Source organism: Labeo rohita, chromosome 12 (genome assembly GCF_022985175.1).
Source record: "Labeo rohita strain BAU-BD-2019 chromosome 12, IGBB_LRoh.1.0, whole genome shotgun sequence".
Classification (NCBI taxonomy): domain Eukaryota; kingdom Metazoa; phylum Chordata; class Actinopteri; order Cypriniformes; family Cyprinidae; genus Labeo; species Labeo rohita.
Genome location: NC_066880.1, coordinates 26,299,904 through 26,320,098, shown reverse-complemented (window position 1 = coordinate 26,320,098; position 20,195 = coordinate 26,299,904). Strand labels below are relative to the sequence as shown.

General features: G+C 42.4%; 1 protein-coding gene across 1 annotated transcript; it reads left to right on the top strand.

The window, feature by feature from the left end:
• The first annotated feature begins 11,919 nt into the window (after positions 1 to 11,919).
• On the top strand, positions 11,920 to 20,192 carry LOC127173941 (angiotensin-converting enzyme). The gene is made up of 13 exons (XM_051124046.1): positions 11,920 to 12,135; positions 12,211 to 12,369; positions 12,544 to 12,631; positions 13,265 to 13,408; positions 13,615 to 13,806; positions 15,268 to 15,365; positions 15,870 to 16,042; positions 16,883 to 17,106; positions 17,191 to 17,335; positions 17,683 to 17,781; positions 17,885 to 18,007; positions 18,139 to 18,326; positions 19,664 to 20,192. Exons 1-13 carry the CDS (start codon positions 11,935 to 11,937, stop codon positions 19,864 to 19,866), a joined length of 2,037 nt encoding a protein of 678 aa, XP_050980003.1. The 5' UTR covers positions 11,920 to 11,934; the 3' UTR covers positions 19,867 to 20,192.
• The last annotated feature ends 3 nt before the right edge of the window (positions 20,193 to 20,195 follow it).

The following is a 20,195-nucleotide window of genomic DNA, read 5'->3' as shown; positions in this document are numbered from 1 at the left end:
CATTTGTTTACTGATAGTTTAGTGCTATTGTGTGAATAATGTGTAACCATGTAATTAATAAAAAAAAGTAACTGTAGTTTGATTATGAGTATTTTAAAATGTAATTTAATACTTAATTTTTGGAATCTGGTTACGTAATGGATCATGTGTGCTATTATAGCATGCCTATACTTTCCTTAAAAATATACTTGCGTATCTGTATATACACTACAAGCACACGTTTAATGCAATTAAGTGCACTTCTTTTTCACAGCTGGTGGCTCATCTGTTCAATATTAAACATGATAATATAATATAAAAAATAGTTTCCATTGTTAAATATTATTCCATTGTTAACAACAAACAAACAAACATATTTTTGCTTACTTTTTTATTCACTACCATTCAAAAGTTTGGGGCAAGTAAAATTTTTATTTATTTCTTTATTTTTAAAGACATTTATAATGTTACAAAAGATAACAGTTTCAAGCAAATGCTGTTCTATTGAATTTTCTATTATTTAATGAATCCCCCCAAAAAAAATCACAGATTCCACAACAATATTAAACTGTTATAATAACAATGCATTTGAGCTGTGAATCAGCATATTAAAATGATTTTTGAAAGACTATGATACACTGAAGACTACAGTGAAAATTCAGCTATCACAGGAATAAACTATATTTTAAGGTACATTCAAGTAGAAAATGGTTATTTTACAGTAATATTTCACAATATTCCTGTTTTTACTTTATTTTTTGTTAACCGTATTTTTAATGAAATCAATATAGCCTTGCTGACCATGACAGACTTCTTTTAAAACATTAAAAAACGTCCCAGGTTACGTATGTAACCATGGTTCCCCGAGGGAACGAGACGCTGCGTCCGAAAACGCTAGGGGAACGCCTCCAGCGTGACCACGCTCTGAAACACGTGTGCAAACAGTCCAATGGAAAAGCGAGACGTCACAGGCGGGGTGACGTAGAGACCAGAGAGCTTAAAGCATGTGCGGTGCATGCAGCCGGCAGCTTCTAAATAGAGAAGCAAGCGCTGCAGGGATGCCGGAAGTATGGCTCGAGACGCAGCGTCTCGTTCCCTCGGGGAACCATGGTTACATACGTAACCTGGGACGTTCCCCTTCGGGAACTCGAGCTGCGTCCGAAAACGCTAGGGGAACGATATGCCCACGCTGCCAGACTTTCAAATCCCTGCCTAGTGTGTATCACTGAGCACAGCTAGGACGAGAGAAAAAAGGAGCCCAAAGTGGCATAAATAAGACCGAGAATCTCATGAAAGTGAGAGGCATGGAACAACCCGCAGCGTTGAAATGTCAGAGAGGGAAATCCTGACGAGAAGGCCATACTTCGAGAGGAGTGAGCCTTGACCCCCAAATAGAGGGGGGGGTACAGAGGACTCAAAGTTATGGAATAGCAACCAAATCACCACACAGCAAAGCTACACCTGGTCAGAGGCCTTAGCCTCAGCGCACCGTGGAGGAAACCTGAAACCAGGGGTTCCTACCCACTGAGGGGCCACCCAGAAGGGTGTGGTAGGCCGCAATAGCCGCCACGTATACCTTCAGGGTGGAGTGGGCTAACCCTGCAGAGAACCGATCCTGCAGAAACTCCAGCACTGTACCAACTGGGCAGTTAACTGGGTCTTGCTGGTGGTCTCCACACCATGAAGTGAAAAGTTTCCACTTCAGGGTGTACAGTTTCCTCGTGGAGGGAGCTCCGGATTGGAGGATGGACATTGCGCATTCTCCTGAGTCGCGAAGAGGTCCACCTGAGCCTGGCCAAAAACTCTCCAAATCTGCTTCACCACCTTGGGGTGAAGCATCCATTCCCCGGGCCTCAGCCCCTGCCTCGACAGGATGTCTGCTCCCATATTGAGATGCCCAGGAACATGAACCGCTCTCAGCGAGAGGAGTTTGTCCTGGGACCACACAAGGATCTGGTGCGCCAGCTTGTATAAGGGGCGCGAACACAGACCTCCTTGGTGGTTGAAGTAATAGACCACCGCTGTGTTGTCGGTGCGAACCAACACATGGTGGCCTATTAGGTCTGGGAGAAAGTGTTTCAACGCTCGAAACACGGCCAGCATCTCCAGGCAGTTGATGTGCCAAGTGAGATGGCGACTGCTCCACAGACCACGGGCGGGGTGGCCACTCATGACTGCACCCCAACCGGTGAGAGACGCATCCGGACATTAAAATAATCTGCAAAGCTCTCTCAAAAAGAATAGAGAAGATAACTCCTCTCATAATTCATCCCGACCAAACTGGTTTCATAAAAGGGAGGCACTCCTCAACAAATACACGTAGGTTACTTAACTTGATGGATTATTCATGCAATAAAAACCTTCAAACTACAATATTGTCTCTAGATGCAGAAAAAGCTTTTGATAGGGTTAACTGGAATTTTCTATTTGCAGTTCTACACAAATTTGGTTTTGGAAATTCTTTCATAAACTGGTTAAAAATATTATATAACTCTCCAACAGCATGTGTTAGGACAACTGACCAAACATCCTCCAGCTTCTGTCTTAAGAGGGGCACCAGGCAGGGATGCCCCCTCTCCCCTTCACTGTTTGCAATTTTTATTGAACCACTAGCAGCAGCAATTAGACAGGCTACAGTGATTAAAGGCATTAAATGCAAGAATGTAGAACATAAAGTCAGTCTTTACGCAGATGATGTGTTACTTTTTCTTCAGCATTCACAAACCATTCTCTCTGAGGTAATTACATTAATAAACTCTTTCTCAAGAGTCTCAGATTATTCAATAAACTGGTTAAAATCTACAGTTCTTCCAATTAATTGCTCCTTCCAGAACTCTTCCACTCCACTGCAATCCGGAAATATTAAATATTTAGGTATTAATGTTTCACCTAGGTTGGGAGATTTAATTAAATTAAACCACATCCCACTTTTAAAGATGGTAGAAGATGATCTAGCCAGATGGAAATCTCTACCCATATCACTCATGGGAAGAGTCGCCTCAATTAAAATGATGGTTTTGCCAAGAATTAATTATTTATTTGCAATGATCCCGAGCAAACCATCACCTGACTGGTTTAGATCTCTGGACTCCTCCATCTCTAAATTCCTTTGGAAAGGTAAACCCCCGCGTATTAGCTTAAAAACGCTGCAAAAGACCAAGGATAAAGGAGGACTAGATCTGCCTAACTTTCACCACTACTTCTTAGCTAACAGGCTTCAACACATTTCAGGGTGGTTAAAACACACGCTCTTAGACGAGCCTTGGCTAGATGTAGAACAGGCATTATGCAATAATATAGAGATTTCGGATCTGCCATTCATTAGCTTGATCATCAAACGACACGTATGCTTCAAAAGCATCAGTATCAGCTCTTCTCTGACAGCATGGTGGGAGTTTCTAAAAATGACTGAGTCTTCACTAATCCCATGCAAACGTACTCCCATCTGGAATAACCCTGACCTATTAATAAACAATAATATGATAAACTTCACAGATTGGAGTTGTAAAGGTATTAAATACCTGGAACATATATTCGAAGGGACGGACTTTATTCCCTTTGACATATTAGTTAAACAATATGGGATTAACAAGAACAGATTTTTAGAATATCAACAAGTTAAATCTATAGTAAAAAGAAAATTTAAGTCTAATCATATCAAATTACAAATACCACCAAGTGTGGCAGAATTTCTTAATCTCAAAACCCCTAAATTACTGTCTAAAATATACAGGACACTTTCCAAAATAGATGAATCAGTATCGCTTCCTATTACAAAATGGGAGGCAGATCTATCAGTCAGCTGGGACCATAATTTTTGGTCTCAGATATGTTTAAAAACCTTTGAACTGATTAGAAATCCCAGTTTACAATTAATACAATACAAAATCCTGCATAGAGTGCACTACACAGGTCATCGGATGTTCAGGATGGGTTTTACAGCTTCTAACAACTGCTCACACTGTCAAGGCAATACACCTGACAATTATATCCACGCTCTATGGTTCTGTCCACCTGTTCAGAGGTTCTGGTACAGGATTTGTGAAGACTTATCAAAGTGTCTTAAATGTTCCATTCCAGCCTCTCCATCAGTCTGCTTGTTGGGCTACCTAGATGGTGTCACTACAGAAGATAATTCAATCCACATGGCTTACACTGCCTTATGCATTGCTAAGAAGACTGTCCTCATGAACTGGAAAAATAAAAATAATCTTAATATCAACCAATATAGAGATCGTTTGTTGGACTATATTAGTCTTGAAACAGCTTCTGCTGCCACATTAGATCAATCTCTCTGGGCTCCTTTGATCAGCTCCATCACCTAGTGTGAGTGGGGGTCACGGTTCTGTCCGGCTTTGGTTTTTGTTGTCGCCGTGGGGGGGGCCATATGGGCTGGGGGCATCTGGGAGTTCCCTAGGGGTGGGTTTCTTGGGGGGGTTCGGCGCTGGGGCTGCGGTCCTGGCCTGGATGGGGTGTTGGTGGCTCTTGGGTGTTGTTTTTCTGGCGGCTGCATGCGGCGCTGCTGGGGAGGCCTGTGCCGGCGGACGTAGGTTGCCGGCCTGGCGGCCGTACTGCTCCGGGGTAGGTCCGGGGGGGGCTTGGGGTTCTGGGGCCGCTCTGCCACCGGGCTGGGATTCCGGCTGGGCCTGGGGGGCTTGGGTCCTGGTTGGTGTGCCGCCGGGAGCGTGGGTTGGTGCATGCGCTTGGGCTCGGCCCTGGTGCGGGGGCCTTTGACGCGTCGGTGGATCCGGTGGCCTCTTTAGCTGGTAGGGACGTTGTTACCATCTGTCAGTATCCACTCTGCAGGGGGGCAATATAGGCGGAGGACGGACTTAACCTGGGTGTCTATTGTCTTCTGTAGTCTGGGAGTTGACTGAATGATGGGGTGGGGGTAGTTTTTCCTCTGCTGTGGGGTCCGGTGGGCCGCCCGGGCTGCCGTGGGCTGCCCCGTGGGCCCCGGTCTGGATGGGCCTGGGCCCCCTGCCCTGGGCAGATTTGGGGCAACGGGGGTGCCTATGGGGGTCAGCGGGGAGCTGGCTCCAGGGGGGGTACTTGCCCCCTCCAATGATTTCCTCCCCATCCCTAATGCTTCCCTTCTCCCGCTCCATCACACCAACATACAGGTAGGGTTTTGGGGTGCGGGTGTGTTGCTGGGATGCAGGGGAGGTGGTACTCCTCTGTCTCCTTGTGGCCACCTGCATCTCAATCATACATCACAACTTAGACACTCTCATTACTTACTGTCACATGACACATACATATAGGGCCTTGGGGGTGGGCACACTGAATGGCATCCAGGGGGCGGTCTGTTCATTCAGCCTTCTCTCTGGTGCTGGTGCCCACTTCTCAATTTTAAGTTACACATAGACATTGAGGGCTCTTGGGGAGGTGCCGATTTGACACGAGCTGGCGGAGGGTGGTTAGTGTCTTGCCCCCCCCTGTTTTAAAGCACTTTAGAACAACACACACCAACACTACATTTGAGCGGGTGAGGTGAGGCATGGGGGTCTTTTTTTTTTTTTTTTTTTTTTTTTTCACACCCCTGTTCTCTGTTCTTTGTCCGGGGCTGGGGGCTGTGAGGACGAGCTGGCCATCCGGTCGGGGTCTGGGCTGGTGGTCTTCTCTGCTGCTGCGGGGTACCGGGGTGGTCTTCCTGTCTCCACGCCAGAGTGAAGAGGGTTCAGCTCCGGGGTCTGGCGCTGATTGCCCCTCTGGGGGTAGTGGTGCCTGGATCCAGGAGTATAGAGTACAAATGGGGAGTGTGATTGTGGGTACTGTGTCCATTTTTGTATGTCTACATGTGGGGCGAGTGCGTGCATATTTGTTTGCGTGCATGAGGGTGGGAACGTGTGCTTGTATATATGTGTGCCTGTTTGTCTATGTCCATGTGTCAGGTCAGGCCTTAGACTCCGCCTCACTCATCATCTCAGGCCCCCACCACGCCCTGCCGGTGGAGGATGCCCCCGGCCGCCGGTGCGTTGGTGGTTTCTCGCTCCGGGCGGGATGCTCGGGTGAGCGCTGGCCCGATCTCGGCGGTTGCTTGGCGGGGCCTGGCCCCCTGGCTTTGCTGGGCCCCGGCTAGGGGGTGGGGGCCCTTGGATCGCCGGGCCCAGGGCCGGTCTGCTCTGGTGTGGCCGGCTGCCGGCGGAACCTGCGGGCTTGCCGCCACGCCCCCCTGGGACGTCTGCATTGTGGCTGCCGGATGATCCCCCTCCGGGCCCTCCTCTGCCCTTTTCTGGGTGGGGGCCGCGGTTGTCCCTGCGGTGGTTCTCCTGGGACTCTCGTGCTCGGGGGCATCCGGATGTTTGGGCCCGGGTCTCCTCCATGTCTGCTTCATACCTTGCGGGGCGGGGCTGTGGTTCCCCACACACACTATTAAACATTTACATGGAAGAACCTTATGAACACAAACGCGCTCACACACACAGGTGTGCACACAGGTGTACACACAAGCATTCACATTGGTGTAAAAACAGGTGCTCACAGACACACACTGTCTTGATCTGCTGTTGCTTCAAAACATGTTTTGTAATATTAGTTATGTGTGCTGCACAATAACATTTAACATGTAGTATTTACTGTGATTTATATAGATGTTGGTTGTTGCTGCAGTTACTCTGCTGTTGTGTCTTCTGTTGTTTTCTCCTTTTGTCAGCAGGTATGGAAGCAGATTATCTTTTTTTGATCTTTCTCTCTTTCTCTATCCTCCTTCTCCTTTTTTTTTTTTTTCTTTTATTTTTTTTTTTCTTCTCTCTCTCTCTCTCTCTCTCTCTTTCCCCCTCTTCTGTTGACTTTCTCCCCAATTTTTATTTTATTTTATTTTATTTTTTTTTTCCCCGTTTTCTCTATCCCCCGGTCTTGTCTGTAATAGTATGGTTAAATAAAAAGGTACATAACCAGCAGTCGCTGGAACTGCTTTACAGTGAGTGACCGGCCTTCTGTCACTCTCATGACTGCAGTGAGGATTGACTCGATCCGAGCAGGTGACAAACGTGCCTGCATTGTGGTTGAATCCCACACCTTGCCTAGATAAGTGGTTCTTTGTAATGGAGACAGCACACTCTTCTTGGCGTTCAGTCTCAACCCCAGCTCTTTCAAATGAGCGAGAACAACATCTCGATGTTGAACCGCCATGTGCTCTGATTGAGCCAGAATCAACCAATCGTCGATGTAATTGAGTGTGCGGATGCCCCAGAGTCGCAGCGGAGCCAGAGCAGCATCCACACACTTCGTGAAAGTGCAGGGGGAGAGTGCCAGGCCGAACGGAAGAACCCGATATTGGTATGCTTCGCCCCTGAAAGCAAACCTCAGGAACTTCCTGTGTTGAGGAAGGATGGAGACAGGAAGTAAGCGTCTTTTAGATCTATCGTCACAAACCAGTCCTCGGACCTGATTTTGACACCACTTGATTGATAGTCAGCATTTTGAACTTCAACCTCATAACTGAACGATTCAGTAGTCTCAGATCTAAAATGGGACGCAGGCCCCCATCCTTCTTCGGAACAATGAAGTACCGGCTGTAGAACCCGGACTCCCCGTCTTGAGGAGGGACCACCTCGATGGCCTCCTTCCTCAACAGAGTTTCTACTTCCTGTTCCATTACCAGACCCTGCTCGGGGCTCACCACAGTGGGAAAGACCCCGTTGAAAGGTGGCGGTGCGCCGAATTGGATGCGATAACCTCGCTCTACAGTGCGCAGGACCCATGCAGACACATTTGGCAGTAGTTTCCACGCTGCCAAATAATCTACTAAGGGAACCAGTCTCTCGAGACTGGCCTCTGGTGTTGTTTGAGCTGCTAGTTCGGTGTCCTGTAACGGAAGACCGGCAGGAGACGGCCGAACTAGCTGCTGTAGAGACCCCCCGCAGGGGTGGCGAGCTCCCCAGCTCCGCTACGTTTCCGGGCGGAAGACTGAGGTGTGGGCTCGCTGGAGACCGGCTAATCTCCCGAGGGCACAGAGGAGAGACGGGCACCGAAGAATGCGGTGGACCACGCCCTTCCCCAGTAGGGCCTGCCCTCAGAGGTCCTGGACCATAGGAGTCAGGACCATAGTCTCATAGGTCTGGGTGAAAGTGTTTCAGTACCTGAAACACGGCCAGCATCTCCAGGCAGCTGAAGTGCCAAACTGGATGGTGACCGCTCCACAGACCACGGGCGGGGTGGCCACTCATGACCACTCCCCAACCGGTGAGGGACGCATCCGTCGCTAGCATACGCGGCGACAAGGAGCTCCCAGCACCGGGCCCTGAGACAAGAACCAAGGTCTCCTCCACATGTCCAAGGCACGTAGGCATCGCCGCGTGACCTTGATCATGCAAAGCAGGTTCCCCCAGGGAGAACCCCTTGGTCTTGAGACACCACTGCAGGGGTCTCATGAACAGCAGGCCAAAAGGTATCACGTTGGACACAGCTGCCATCAGACCCAGCAGTTATGAAACTGCTTCACAGTGAGTGCCTATTTTCACTCTCTTGACTGCCGCGAGGATGACTTGATCCGAGCAGGAAATATACATGCCTGCATCGTGGTCGATCCCACACCACGCCTAGATAAGTGGTTCTCTGTAATGGAGAAAGCACACTTTTCTCTGCGTTCAGTCACAACCCCAGTTCTTTCATATGGGTGAGGACGACATCTCGATGCCGAACCGCCCATACCGACAAAAATGTCAATAAGGATCAGTATGCAGATGCCCTGGGAGCCACTTTTTTTTTTTTTTTTTTTTTTTTAGCTAAGCCACAGCAGCATCCACACACTTAGCGAAAGTACAGGGTGAGAGTGCAATAAATTTAATTCCTCAGAATTAAATGACAATGGGAGAAGAGCTAAACATTCAAAATGCACGTTTTTTTTTTTTTTTTTTTTTTTTGAATGAACACATTTATGAATGAATACAGCCCGCCCCCTCAAGGGCAGACTGTACATGCTCAGCTCCAGAACAAACCACACATAAATCGCTTGAATCCCCGTTCCTGAATTTATTTATTTTTTAGAAGCGAGGGCAGGTAGAAACGAGCGATCTAATATGCAGTCAGCTCATATGCGGACAGCATCAATCTCCTCGGAGAAAGATAGCCGCAGCAGCGCGAGCTCTCACTCAGAGGGGGAAGAACCGCAGCGCGGGCTTCCGAGCCCCGAGAGAGAGCGCTAGATCTAAGTAGAAAGGCAGAGAGATGGCGGACCCGTCTCTAACCCGTTCACAGATCTATGCTGCGATCCCTACGGCCGCAGTCGCCGCTCTGCCTCGGCAAAATCGGGACCCGAGCCGCGGGGAAGCTCACGAAGACTCCCTCCTCGAAGAGAGTCCTCCGAGAGCGAGCGTGCGCAGCGAGAGCGCGGGCCGTCAACTCCCTCGAGAGCTGACGCAGCCCGCTTCGCCGCGAGCTCTCATTCAAAGGGGGAAGAACCGCAGCGCGGGCTTCCGAACCCAGAAAGAGAGCGCTAGATCTAGGGAGAAAGGCAGAGATAGGGCGGACCCGTCTCTAACCCGTCCGTAGATCTATGTGCGATCCCCACGGCCGCAGTCGCCGCTCTGCCTCGGCAAAGCGGGACCCGAGCCGCGGGGAAGTTCACGAGGGCTCCCTCCTCGAAGAGAGCCCTCCGGGAACGAAGCGTGCGCAGCGAGAGTGCGGGCAGTCAGCCCCCTCGGGAGCTGACACAGCCTGCTTCGCCGCGAGCTCTCACTCAAAGGGGGAAGAACCGCAGCGCGGGCTTCCGACCCAGAGAGAGAGCGATAGATCTAGGGAGAAAGGCAGAGATAGAGCGGACCCGTCTCTAACCCGTCCGTAGATCTAAATGCGATCCCCACGATCACAGCCGCCGCCCTGCCTCGGCAGAAGCGGGAGCTGAGCGCGGGGAACGCAAACGCGGGCAGTCAGCTCCCTCGAGAACTGACTCCCATGCTTCGCTCCCAGACAGACAACAAATAGATTGTGTGTATCGCCACCCGAAATAGCGCAGGCAGAGAGGAACACACAGTCTAAATGCCGCTGCTTATATTCGTAAGAATGCTTTGTAGGACATAGTGACACTCTCAAATAAAAGCTGTGCGAACTAGCACAAAAAACAGAGTGACACACACACACAGAGCGCTTGCTGAAAGACAGAAGCTGCCGGCTGCATGCACCGCACGTGCTTTAAGCTCTCTGGTCTCTACGTCACCCCGCCTGTGACGTCTCGCTCCATTGGACTGTTTCCATTGGACTGTTCCATTGTGTACTGTTAAATTTACTTACATTTTTTGCACACATTGTTTTAAATGTTTCAGAGCGTGGTCACATTTTGATGCTGGAGCGAAATATCACATTCCTGGAAACACACCGTACATCAGGTGGGCTTCTTATCATGAGTTGCCTATGCAAAATAAGCAATCAATAATCAAAACTCATGATTGAAGACATTGGTAAGAACGCCTGGAAACTATTTTTATTAGAACAGCCAGTTTAACTTGTTAATTTAGTTAATTACATTAAAAAAATAACATACTGTGTTACAAATAACACATTTAATCATGCCCCCTGACCTGCACATAAATGTACCCGGTGGAAATGTTGTGCCTGTTACCTACAGAGTTGCCAGATCCATGTTTTTTAGGGTTGTGAAAAAGAAGTGTGCTTACTTGTACTGAATGTAGCGTACCTGAACCCTTAAAGGTATACACTACCAGTCAAAAGTTTTTGAACAGTAAGATTTTTAATGTTTCTTAAAGAAACATTACAAAGCCTGCATTTATTTGATTCAAAATACATCAAAAGTTGTAATACTGTGAAATATTTTTATTTAAAATAAATGCTTTCTATTTGAATATACTTTAAAATGTAATTTATTCCTATGATTTCAAAACTGAAATTTTAGCATCATTATTGCAGTCACATGATCATTCAGAAATCATTCTACTATTCTGATTAAAACATTTATTATTATTATTATTATTATGTTGAAAACAGCTGAGTAGAAGTTTTGAATGATTTCAGAAGGATCATGTGACACTGAAGACTGGAGTAATAATGCTGAAAATTTAGCTTTGATCACAGGAATAAATTACATTTTAAAGTATGTAATTTATTTGTTGTAATTAGTCATTTGTTGTAATTAGTAAAAATATTTCATTTGTTGTAATTAGTAAATTAGTAAAAATATTTCAAAGTTGTACTGTTTTTGCTGTACTTTGGATCAAATAAATGCAGTCTCGGTGAGCAGAAGAGACTTTTAAAAAAACATTAATAACTTGCATTGATAACTTGTTCATAAACGTTTGACTGGTAGCGTATTTTTTTAAATGTACTTACAATGTGAAATTAATGTAATTAAAGGCCACAAGAGTGTACACTTTCATGACTAAAGTTCTTAAAAAGTGAACTTTGTAATAGTGTAAAATTCTAAATACATTTTAAATCATTGTTTTAATAATATTTTTATTATTATATTGATTTGTTCGATAACATTAAAAGTTCATCGAATTGCATGTTAATTTAAACTATAATACATTTGAATTTAATTAAAAATGAACATGCAATTAAGCATCTAAAACCACTATTCAGTTTGCACTTAAGTATATTGTTTGAAAGCAAATTATTTTCTTACTGTCGTTTAGCGAAATTACAGAAATAAAGCATATTTGCAAACATGCACTTCTATAACCAAATATTGATTTCTTTAAGGAAGATAAACCCATTATAGTAGTAAATGAACAATAAACTGCGATGAGGGAATGTATTTTGACAAGAAGATCTGTCAGACTTCACCTTTAAGTACTCCTGCATTTAACAGTTCCTCTTAAGTACAACTTAATATGTACTGTTTTTTTTGTTTTTTTTTTTAAGTATGCTAAAGTGTACTTTAATATACATTTGCATGTTTTTTCCATAGGGAAGATGTAATTTTTCCCTCTTCGATGTGAAAGTTAGACTTTATCAAGCTTGATTTATTTTTTCTGATTATGTTTTTGAATTTTTAAGATGCTGCTACCTCATATATCTCAGAAAACGAGCAGAACTCATTCTCACGTTTTGAATCCCTCAGTTAAAGAAACAGATGAGATACTGGCCAAGAAGTTCTTAGACGAATACAACAGCACCGCCGAGGAGGTCTGGAACGCTTACACTGAAGCCTCCTGGACCTACAACACTGACATCACTGAACCCAACAAGGAGATCATGGTGAGACCCTGGCCGCTCTCTATTCTACAAACACCGCTCACTCTCAGAGTCTCACGCTGCAATTTTTGGCTTTAGCTGCAAAGAAACTTGGAGATGGCCAACCACACAAAGGTCTATGGACTAGAGGCTCGTAAATTCGACAGCAGCGACTTCCAGGACGAGTCGGTGAAGAGAATCTTGACGAAACTGAGTGACCTTGAGAGAGCTGCACTTCCTGAAAAAGAGCTCATAGAGGTAAGACAGACAAATATACAGATAAACAGATCTTTGTATGTGTTACGTAACTGACAGCAGGTTACAGTCGTTTTTGTTAGAGCTGAACTTAGGCTTTTTGAAATTGTAGACTGTATTAAGTAATTAGTAATTATTTAGACTGTATTAAGACTTAATATTTTTCCATTTTTACAGTACAATAATTTGCTAGCATCCATGGAGACCAATTACAGTGTAGCCACAGTCTGCAAAGATGAATCAACTTGTCTGCCTCTAGATCCAGGTGAGTTCACATGCATTCATTTTTCTATACCATTCAAGACATTGGGTTCAGTTTTTATTATTATTGTTATTATTATTTAACAAGGATGCATTAAATTGATCAAAAGTGACAATAAAGACATATATGTAACTAAATATTTATATTTCAAATAAATGCTGTTCTTCTGAACTTCCTTTTAATAAAACTTCTTCTTCTGAACTTCCTTTTTCTCATTTCTGGGTTCTGTTCTGGAGAAATTTAGTTTTTGCGTTTCCATGTGGTCAAACAGCAAAAGAAAAATCCCACAACAGTGTTAGCACAACTGTAAAAAACTGGACAAACGCTGGAGTAAAAGCTGTTTTTACTGTATTTTGATCAAATAAATGCAGCCTTGGTGAGCAGAAAGAGGAAAATTCTTAGACATGACTTTTAAGAAATTGTTTTGATGTTTTAAAAGTTATGCACATGCTTTGCAAACACTCACTGTGCCTTTTTTCTGTCTTTTGTTAGTTACACTAACCACAAACTGTTCGTAGTGGAACAGTGAACAATGAAAGTGCTTACAGAGTCTGTTCTTCATATCACAGCCTGCCAAGTTGCTTACTATAACCCCCTTATAGGCTGTTTTTGATGTGTTTGTGTTTTGTTTCCCAGATCTGACTAAGATCATGGCCGAGTCCAGGGATTATGACGAGCTGCTGTTCGCCTGGCAGGGTTGGCGTAATGCCTCGGGCAGAGAGCTCCGTAGCGGCTACAAGAGATATGTGGAGCTTGCCAACTTTGCTGCACAGAGCAATGGTAAGTGCCTGGAAATAAAGCACTTTTTGTATGAGGAGCTCTTGCAACATGGGACAGATGGTGAAAGATATTCAATATCTTTCTGTGAATTTAGTTTTCAGGCTACATTTTACAGCCTTTTTCCACGTTGCAATAAACGTTAGTCACATTAAGAATAGTTCCTGAGACTTCTGAATGAATGAAGTTGATTGTTTATCTAATATCAGGTCACACGGATAATGGGGCATTCTGGCGTTCCTTGTATGAGACCCCCACCTTTGAACAGGATCTGGAGGCCTTGTGGAAAGATCTAGAACCGCTCTACCTCAACATTCACGCCTATGTGCGCAGGGTCCTGTACAAGAAATATGGAGCAGAACGCATCAACCTTAAAGGACCAATTCCAGCTCATCTGCTCGGTGAGAGATGAAATATACATACTGTAATAACATATTTTGTACTTTTTATGCTTTGGGTAGTAAATGTCTTACCAAAAACATGTAACACATGTTATCTAAACTCACTGGTTTAAAAACTGGCTCCCTTTTACTTCATGGGAATTTAAATTTAAATTAGAATCAGGAAAAATGCAGCTTTCACAATAAAAATCTACACAGAAAATCAATCAACAGAAAAGCTTTGTTAGCCGCAGGTTTTTGTTAGTCCCCAACTTGTGTTTTGTGACAAAATCAACACAATCTCACAGGAAAATGTACTTTGACTATTTTACGAGGTTGCGTTTTCACGTCAATTAATCTGAAATTTATAATTTTTAGACAAAAAGTAAGCATGCAGGTCCACCCCTAAACATGACTATCACTGGGGCGTAAGCAGATCATATAAAAATGCACGCATAGGTCACCAATTTGACAAAATGTACTGTAAAATAACTATGAATTGCCATGAGATTATGTTGGACAAAACGTAAATTATTACGGTTGTCACTAATTATGCCTATTTATTTCTGATCTATATTCCTAACTAATAATGTCTAACTTACTAAAATTTGCTTAATTACATATTTTGGCTCCATTTAGAAGACTAGAGCTTTCTGGGTATGGTGATGTACCACCATCATCCACTACTGTATCAGAAAAGAATACAATAGAATAGAACAGAAAAGAATAGAATGCAGGGCTCCAGACTAACATTTGATGGCAATAACACCGGTGCCACCAACACCTGATTTGGTAGGGCTCAGTGGATAAGATTTTTCATAAAGATATTTTAATCATTAAATTACTATTGTTGTGCATTAGTAAGTGCAGTTGGTAATAATATTACATGTGTACGTCTTGGAAATGCACATGTAAAGAACTGAGATGCAGATAAAATTAACTGTTAACAACAGTATTCAGCACAAACCTCATTTTTATAGAGAAAATTTGTAATATTTTCCTTTATAGTATCATACTTAACTGACTGACAACTTATAAAAGGAGTGCACTTTACTTGCTTTACGTATAATTCAGTCACAATTTGAGGAACTTTTCATGAGACTTTGTGTACTTTATACTTTAATACAGAGAGTGTCATGCTGTGACAAAATTTGATTTCTTGATGATTTGCTATTTACTGAAGTGGTTAAACATGAAAAACTAGATGAAATCTACATAATTTCTGCTAAAAAAAAACACCATCCAGATTTTTTACATTGATATTCTGTAGATGTTTGCGGCAACTCCAAAGCAATCGACAGGATTTAATGTGCTTTCAAAATCATCAAGCGTGACTGTGTGTTCCACATGAATGGAGATTAAATGGCTTGGGATTCCGAGCCCAGTGGTTTCCCCCCAGTGTCACTGATCTGAGATACTACACCATCTCTCACATCCTGCCTTTCAGTTGGCTGACGTTCTTCTCTGCTTGGTTTTTCTCAGGAAATATGTGGGCCCAAACATGGTCTGCTATCATGGACCTTGCCATTCCATACCCTGATGCCACACAAGTGGATGCCACGCCAGCCATGATTGCCCAAGTAAGATTACAACTAAAAACACATTCTTTTATATATTTTTATTCCCACAATCTGAACTCTAGGAGAAAGCCCCACTTGGGGTCATTTTCTAAAAGCAGGGGCTGTTTACGTTAAGTGTCAAAGAAGGTAAATGCTGTTTACACTGAGTGTAAATAGTGGTAGATACTGTTTGCACCAAGTGTAAATAGCAACAAATATCATCTTGTTTACATGAGTGCAAATAGGTTTGACAGACACGCTTTATGCCGCCATGTGCATGCAAACTGTCATTGGATTATTTAAATTCAAACATTCCAAAAATGATGTTTGGAAATGTAAACTGATATTTCCTAAAATAAAAGCTAAATATATAATAACCATCTTGGTAAAGAAACATTTGGTGAAGTCTTTTGTAACAATGTGCAGTAGCATATGAAAGACACAAACAGCACTGATATCTTACATACCTGTAAATGTCTGTAATCATGGTGTCCTCTGATTGTGAGATGCTCTTTGGTCCTTTAGGGCTGGGACCCCAAGCGGATGTTTGAGGAATCGGACCGGTTCTTCACTTCTCTGGGTCTTCTGCCCATGCCTCCTGAGTTCTGGAACAAGTCCATGCTGGAAAAGCCGACAGACGGACGTGAAGTAGTCTGCCATGCATCTGCTTGGGACTTCTACAATCGCAAAGACTTCAGGTGCGTTAATCATACCACAGTAAGATGGTCCACACTAGAACAGGAGAGGTTTGATACATTAGTTTAATAATATGATACAGTTTGTAAAAAAGAGCATTTTTTTCCGAAAATGAACATGAAGCTTGTTCTGAAAATGTCCAAAAATCCATCCAAGGTGGTGGAAATTGCTTAATTATTGTTTAATTATAATTACAATGGACATAAAAAATGCTTATTAGTATATTTCATTTTAAAAAATGAATGTGCTTAATTTTATTGGTCAGTGGGGCCTTTTCAAGATGTACAAATATGTATAATTTAGGTACAAATGTACACTTTAAGTACTAAGATGTACTTTTAAAGAAGCAATATACACCATTTAAGGGTAAATAAGGTACCTTTGAAAAGGTACTGCCCCACTGACAGCTTTTGTACCTTTTTCTGGTATTCATTTTTCTGGTTTTCTTATAAGTTTTCTTTTTCACAAGGGTCATGTTATTAATTTAACAAGTTACAGTGAGTTACAGTAAGTCTCTCATGTGCTTTACATGCGGAGCAGTATTAGTTTCTGGCATACAAAGTTTCTCTGTACAGTCGATTTGTCTTAATTCAGTCACTATGCTTCCTATAAGCGGTGGACAACAAGGCAGCTTGCTAGTTTTAGACAGAGCCTATATCTTATGAACTGTCCTAATATGTCTCCCAAGCCAAACAAACCGTAATTTCAACAACTCCACTTGTTTATTTGATAAAGGGAGGATGTAGAGACATCTGAAACAACAGCTTTCTAGCGTTTTCCTTCCCACATTTTATCTTGTGAACCTCGCTGGTAACTTTTCCCCATTCTCTTACAATCTCTAGGATCAAGCAGTGCACGGTGGTGACCATGGACGACCTCATCACTGTGCACCATGAGATGGGCCACGTACAATACTTCCTGCAGTATAAGGATCAACCCATTTCTTTCCGCGACGGCGCCAACCCTGGATTCCATGAGGCCATTGGTGACGTATTGGCCCTGTCAGTTTCCACACCTAAACATCTTCAGAGCATTGGCCTGCTGGACAAAGTGGAGGACAATCAAGGTACGGCCCACACATCTACAGAGAAGTTTGCAATAAAACACATGAAATGCTAGTTCAAACCCTAACTGTCTTACTGGTTTGTAGAAAGCACCATCAACTTTCTGATGAGCATTGCCTTGGATAAGATTGCCTTCCTGCCTTTTGGCTACTTGATGGACCAGTGGAGGTGGAAGGTATTTGACGGAAGGATCTCAAGCTCAGAGTACAACAAAGAGTGGTGGAACATGAGGTGAATGTTCTTCTGTTAATGGAACATGATCTTTACTTAATATCCTAATGATTTTTGACATAAAAGAAAAATTGATAATTTTGACCCATACAGTGTTTTGTTGGCTATTGCTACAAATATACCTGTGCTACTTACGACTGGTTTTGTGGTCCAGGGTCACATATATTATTATTATTATTTTTTGCCTGTAACATCGATACATCATATTTTTAGTCATTTAATTGATGCATTGGCATTGTTACACCCCTATCTGTTATTGTTGTTTGATAATCAGCTATATTAACATTTAAGCTGTGCAATATGTAAAGTTTGTACCAGGGCTGAATTTGTGTATTTTATCGTAACAGAATGAAGTATCAGGGATTGTGTCCACCTGTACCACGCACTGAGGAAGACTTCGACCCTGGTGCAAAGTTCCACATCCCAGCAAATGTGCCTTACGTCAGGTAGACAGCAATAAAATATATGTGGAAAGATCTATCATGTTACACAACTCATGTAATCAAATAAGCCTTTGGATTGACTGTTTATTTGGTTTGGCTCCAATAGGTACTTTGTGAGTTTTGTAATCCAGTTCCAGTTCCACAAAGCCCTGTGTGAAGCCGCCGGTCAGCCAGCTCCGCTCCACAACTGTGACATCTACCAGTCCAAAGAAGCAGGGAAACTCCTGGGGTCAGTAAACCACTGAGAACCCAGATCGTTTCCAGTTTTTACAAGCTCTAAGAGCAATAAAGTAGTACAATGTAATAGATTCTCATCATTTTTTGCCTGTGAGTAAAAGAGCTCTATTCCCTCCTCCTCAGTGATGTGATGAAGATGGGCTTCAGTAAACCCTGGCCCGAAGCCATGACTTTGATTACCGGCCAGCCCAAAATGTCAGTCCAGCCTCTGATGGAGTATTTCCAACCACTCATTGTGTGGCTGGAGGAAGAGAACAAAAAGAACGGTGATGTCCTGGGATGGCCAGAGTATGATTGGACGCCTTACAAAAGTACGCTTTGAGTTCATAAATCGACATTCAAATGTTGGTGTACCACTCAATTTCCTGTGTTTTATTGTACAATAAAAATGCTTCAGCTGGGAAACTGGGATGGATTTCAGTCAAATTAAGGCAATTTCAATGACTTTCCAAAATACTGTAGCTCCCACTCAATTTGAAACCACTGGATTTGGATGATTCTTTAAATAGAGAAATTTTTATGATGATTAAAAAAAATCAAGGATGGAATATATTTTTTATATTTTTACTGTGTTATGTGCTTTTAAATCTATTTAAATATTGCAAACCTTCAATATTTAATAAATATACTTCACTTTGCAAGTTTGCAATATTCAAATAGATTTAATTTAATTCAATATATATTTAATAATATATATAAAATATGTTTAATATATTATTATGATCCCAAAAGTTTGATCATTAGAATTTGTAATGTTTTTTTTTTTTTTTTTTTTTTTAAAGTTTAGTTGCATTTATGCGTTTATTTGATAAAAAAAAAAAAAAAAATGTGTTTTAAAATATAATTTATGTTTGTAATGCTAAGCTGAATTTTCTTCGGTCATTAAAATAAAAAATAAAAATAAATTTACAAACAATCAATTTCTTAATTTTTCCTAATTCACTGATACTTGACTGCCTGCTTTAGCAAGTCCCAAGTTTTATCCAACTTTTTCCTTCAGAAATGACAAAATGTCATTACTATCAATTTTCAGAAATCCACAACCAGTTATTTTTAAAAGTATTGCATTACTCCCTAAAAAGGACATTAATTATGTAACTTTTTATGTAAACTAATGCATTGCGTTACTTTTTAAATCTGGGCATAGCTTGCTTGTTTGTTTTTAATATAAAAAGTTCTATTTTTGGCAAACGTAAAAGCCCTTTCACACCAAAAGCCTCAGGCTGAAGGAAAAGTAAATTCATGCCTGCACAGTAGAATGCAGAAGAAAGTAAAAAAATAACGAATGTGAGTAATTTTTGCTTATTAGTATGGTTGAAATGGATCATCGTAGGTCAGTATAAAAGACACTGGTTAATCAAATGGGATTAAATACATAAAGGATATTTGTATTATTTAACATTTAATTATTGCAGGTTTGCGTCATATTCTGAGTTACATTTCACTGTTTTTATTCATTTTGAGGAATACTGAATCTAAAACTAAAGTAACATCGTACTCATGGGGACAGGAGAGCTTTCAATCAATAAATGGGGGGGAAGTAACTGGCGTTACTTATTTGTAACACGTTGCCCCCAACACTATCCACAACACAGTAGTTTTTCAGCACTAATGAAATGCTCACACATTTCTCACCTGCTTGTTTCAGTCACTTCAGTGGTGGAAGAGAAGGCGCAAGCAGAAGTCAGTTTCCTGGGTATGAATGTGGACAAGGCAGGCGCTGCAGCAGGACAGTGGATCCTCCTAGTTCTGAGCATCGTCTTCCTGCTCGGCATCATCTACCTAGCCTACAGATACAGGAAGACTAAACGCTTACAGGACAAATCAATGTCTCAGATGGAGCTGAAGTAAAATCCTTAAATAGAAATCCATTCTATTCTTACCACGCAGTCATTACTTTTTGACAAAATCCACCTCTTTTTGAATGTAATGTATATTTATTATTTTTGGTCAAATTTGTTTGACTATGCAATGAAAAGTGACTTGTAATTTATTTGTAAAAAAGTTCAATGTTTGACTGCTGTTTTCAGTTATTTGTAAAGTCTTAATTCTGTGCATTTCTGATTGATTTTACTGGTAAACCTTTATAGAATATGAAGAATTATACAGATGTATTAAGTCTTTAGTTTTTAAAAAACAATTTAATATCAGTACAATATAAAAAAGACCTTACAGACCAT

Excerpts from the sequence above, each read along its gene's own strand:
- LOC127173941 (XM_051124046.1), top strand. The coding sequence starts at position 11,935 with ATGCTGCTACCTCATATATCTCAGAAAACGAGCAGAACTCATTCTCAC. Across the intron at positions 13,409-13,614 it reads CTTTGCTGCACAGAGCAATG|GTCACACGGATAATGGGGCA; the intron begins GTAAGTGCCTGG and ends ATCTAATATCAG. Across the intron at positions 18,008-18,138 it reads GAAGCAGGGAAACTCCTGGG|TGATGTGATGAAGATGGGCT; the intron begins GTCAGTAAACCA and ends CCTCCTCCTCAG.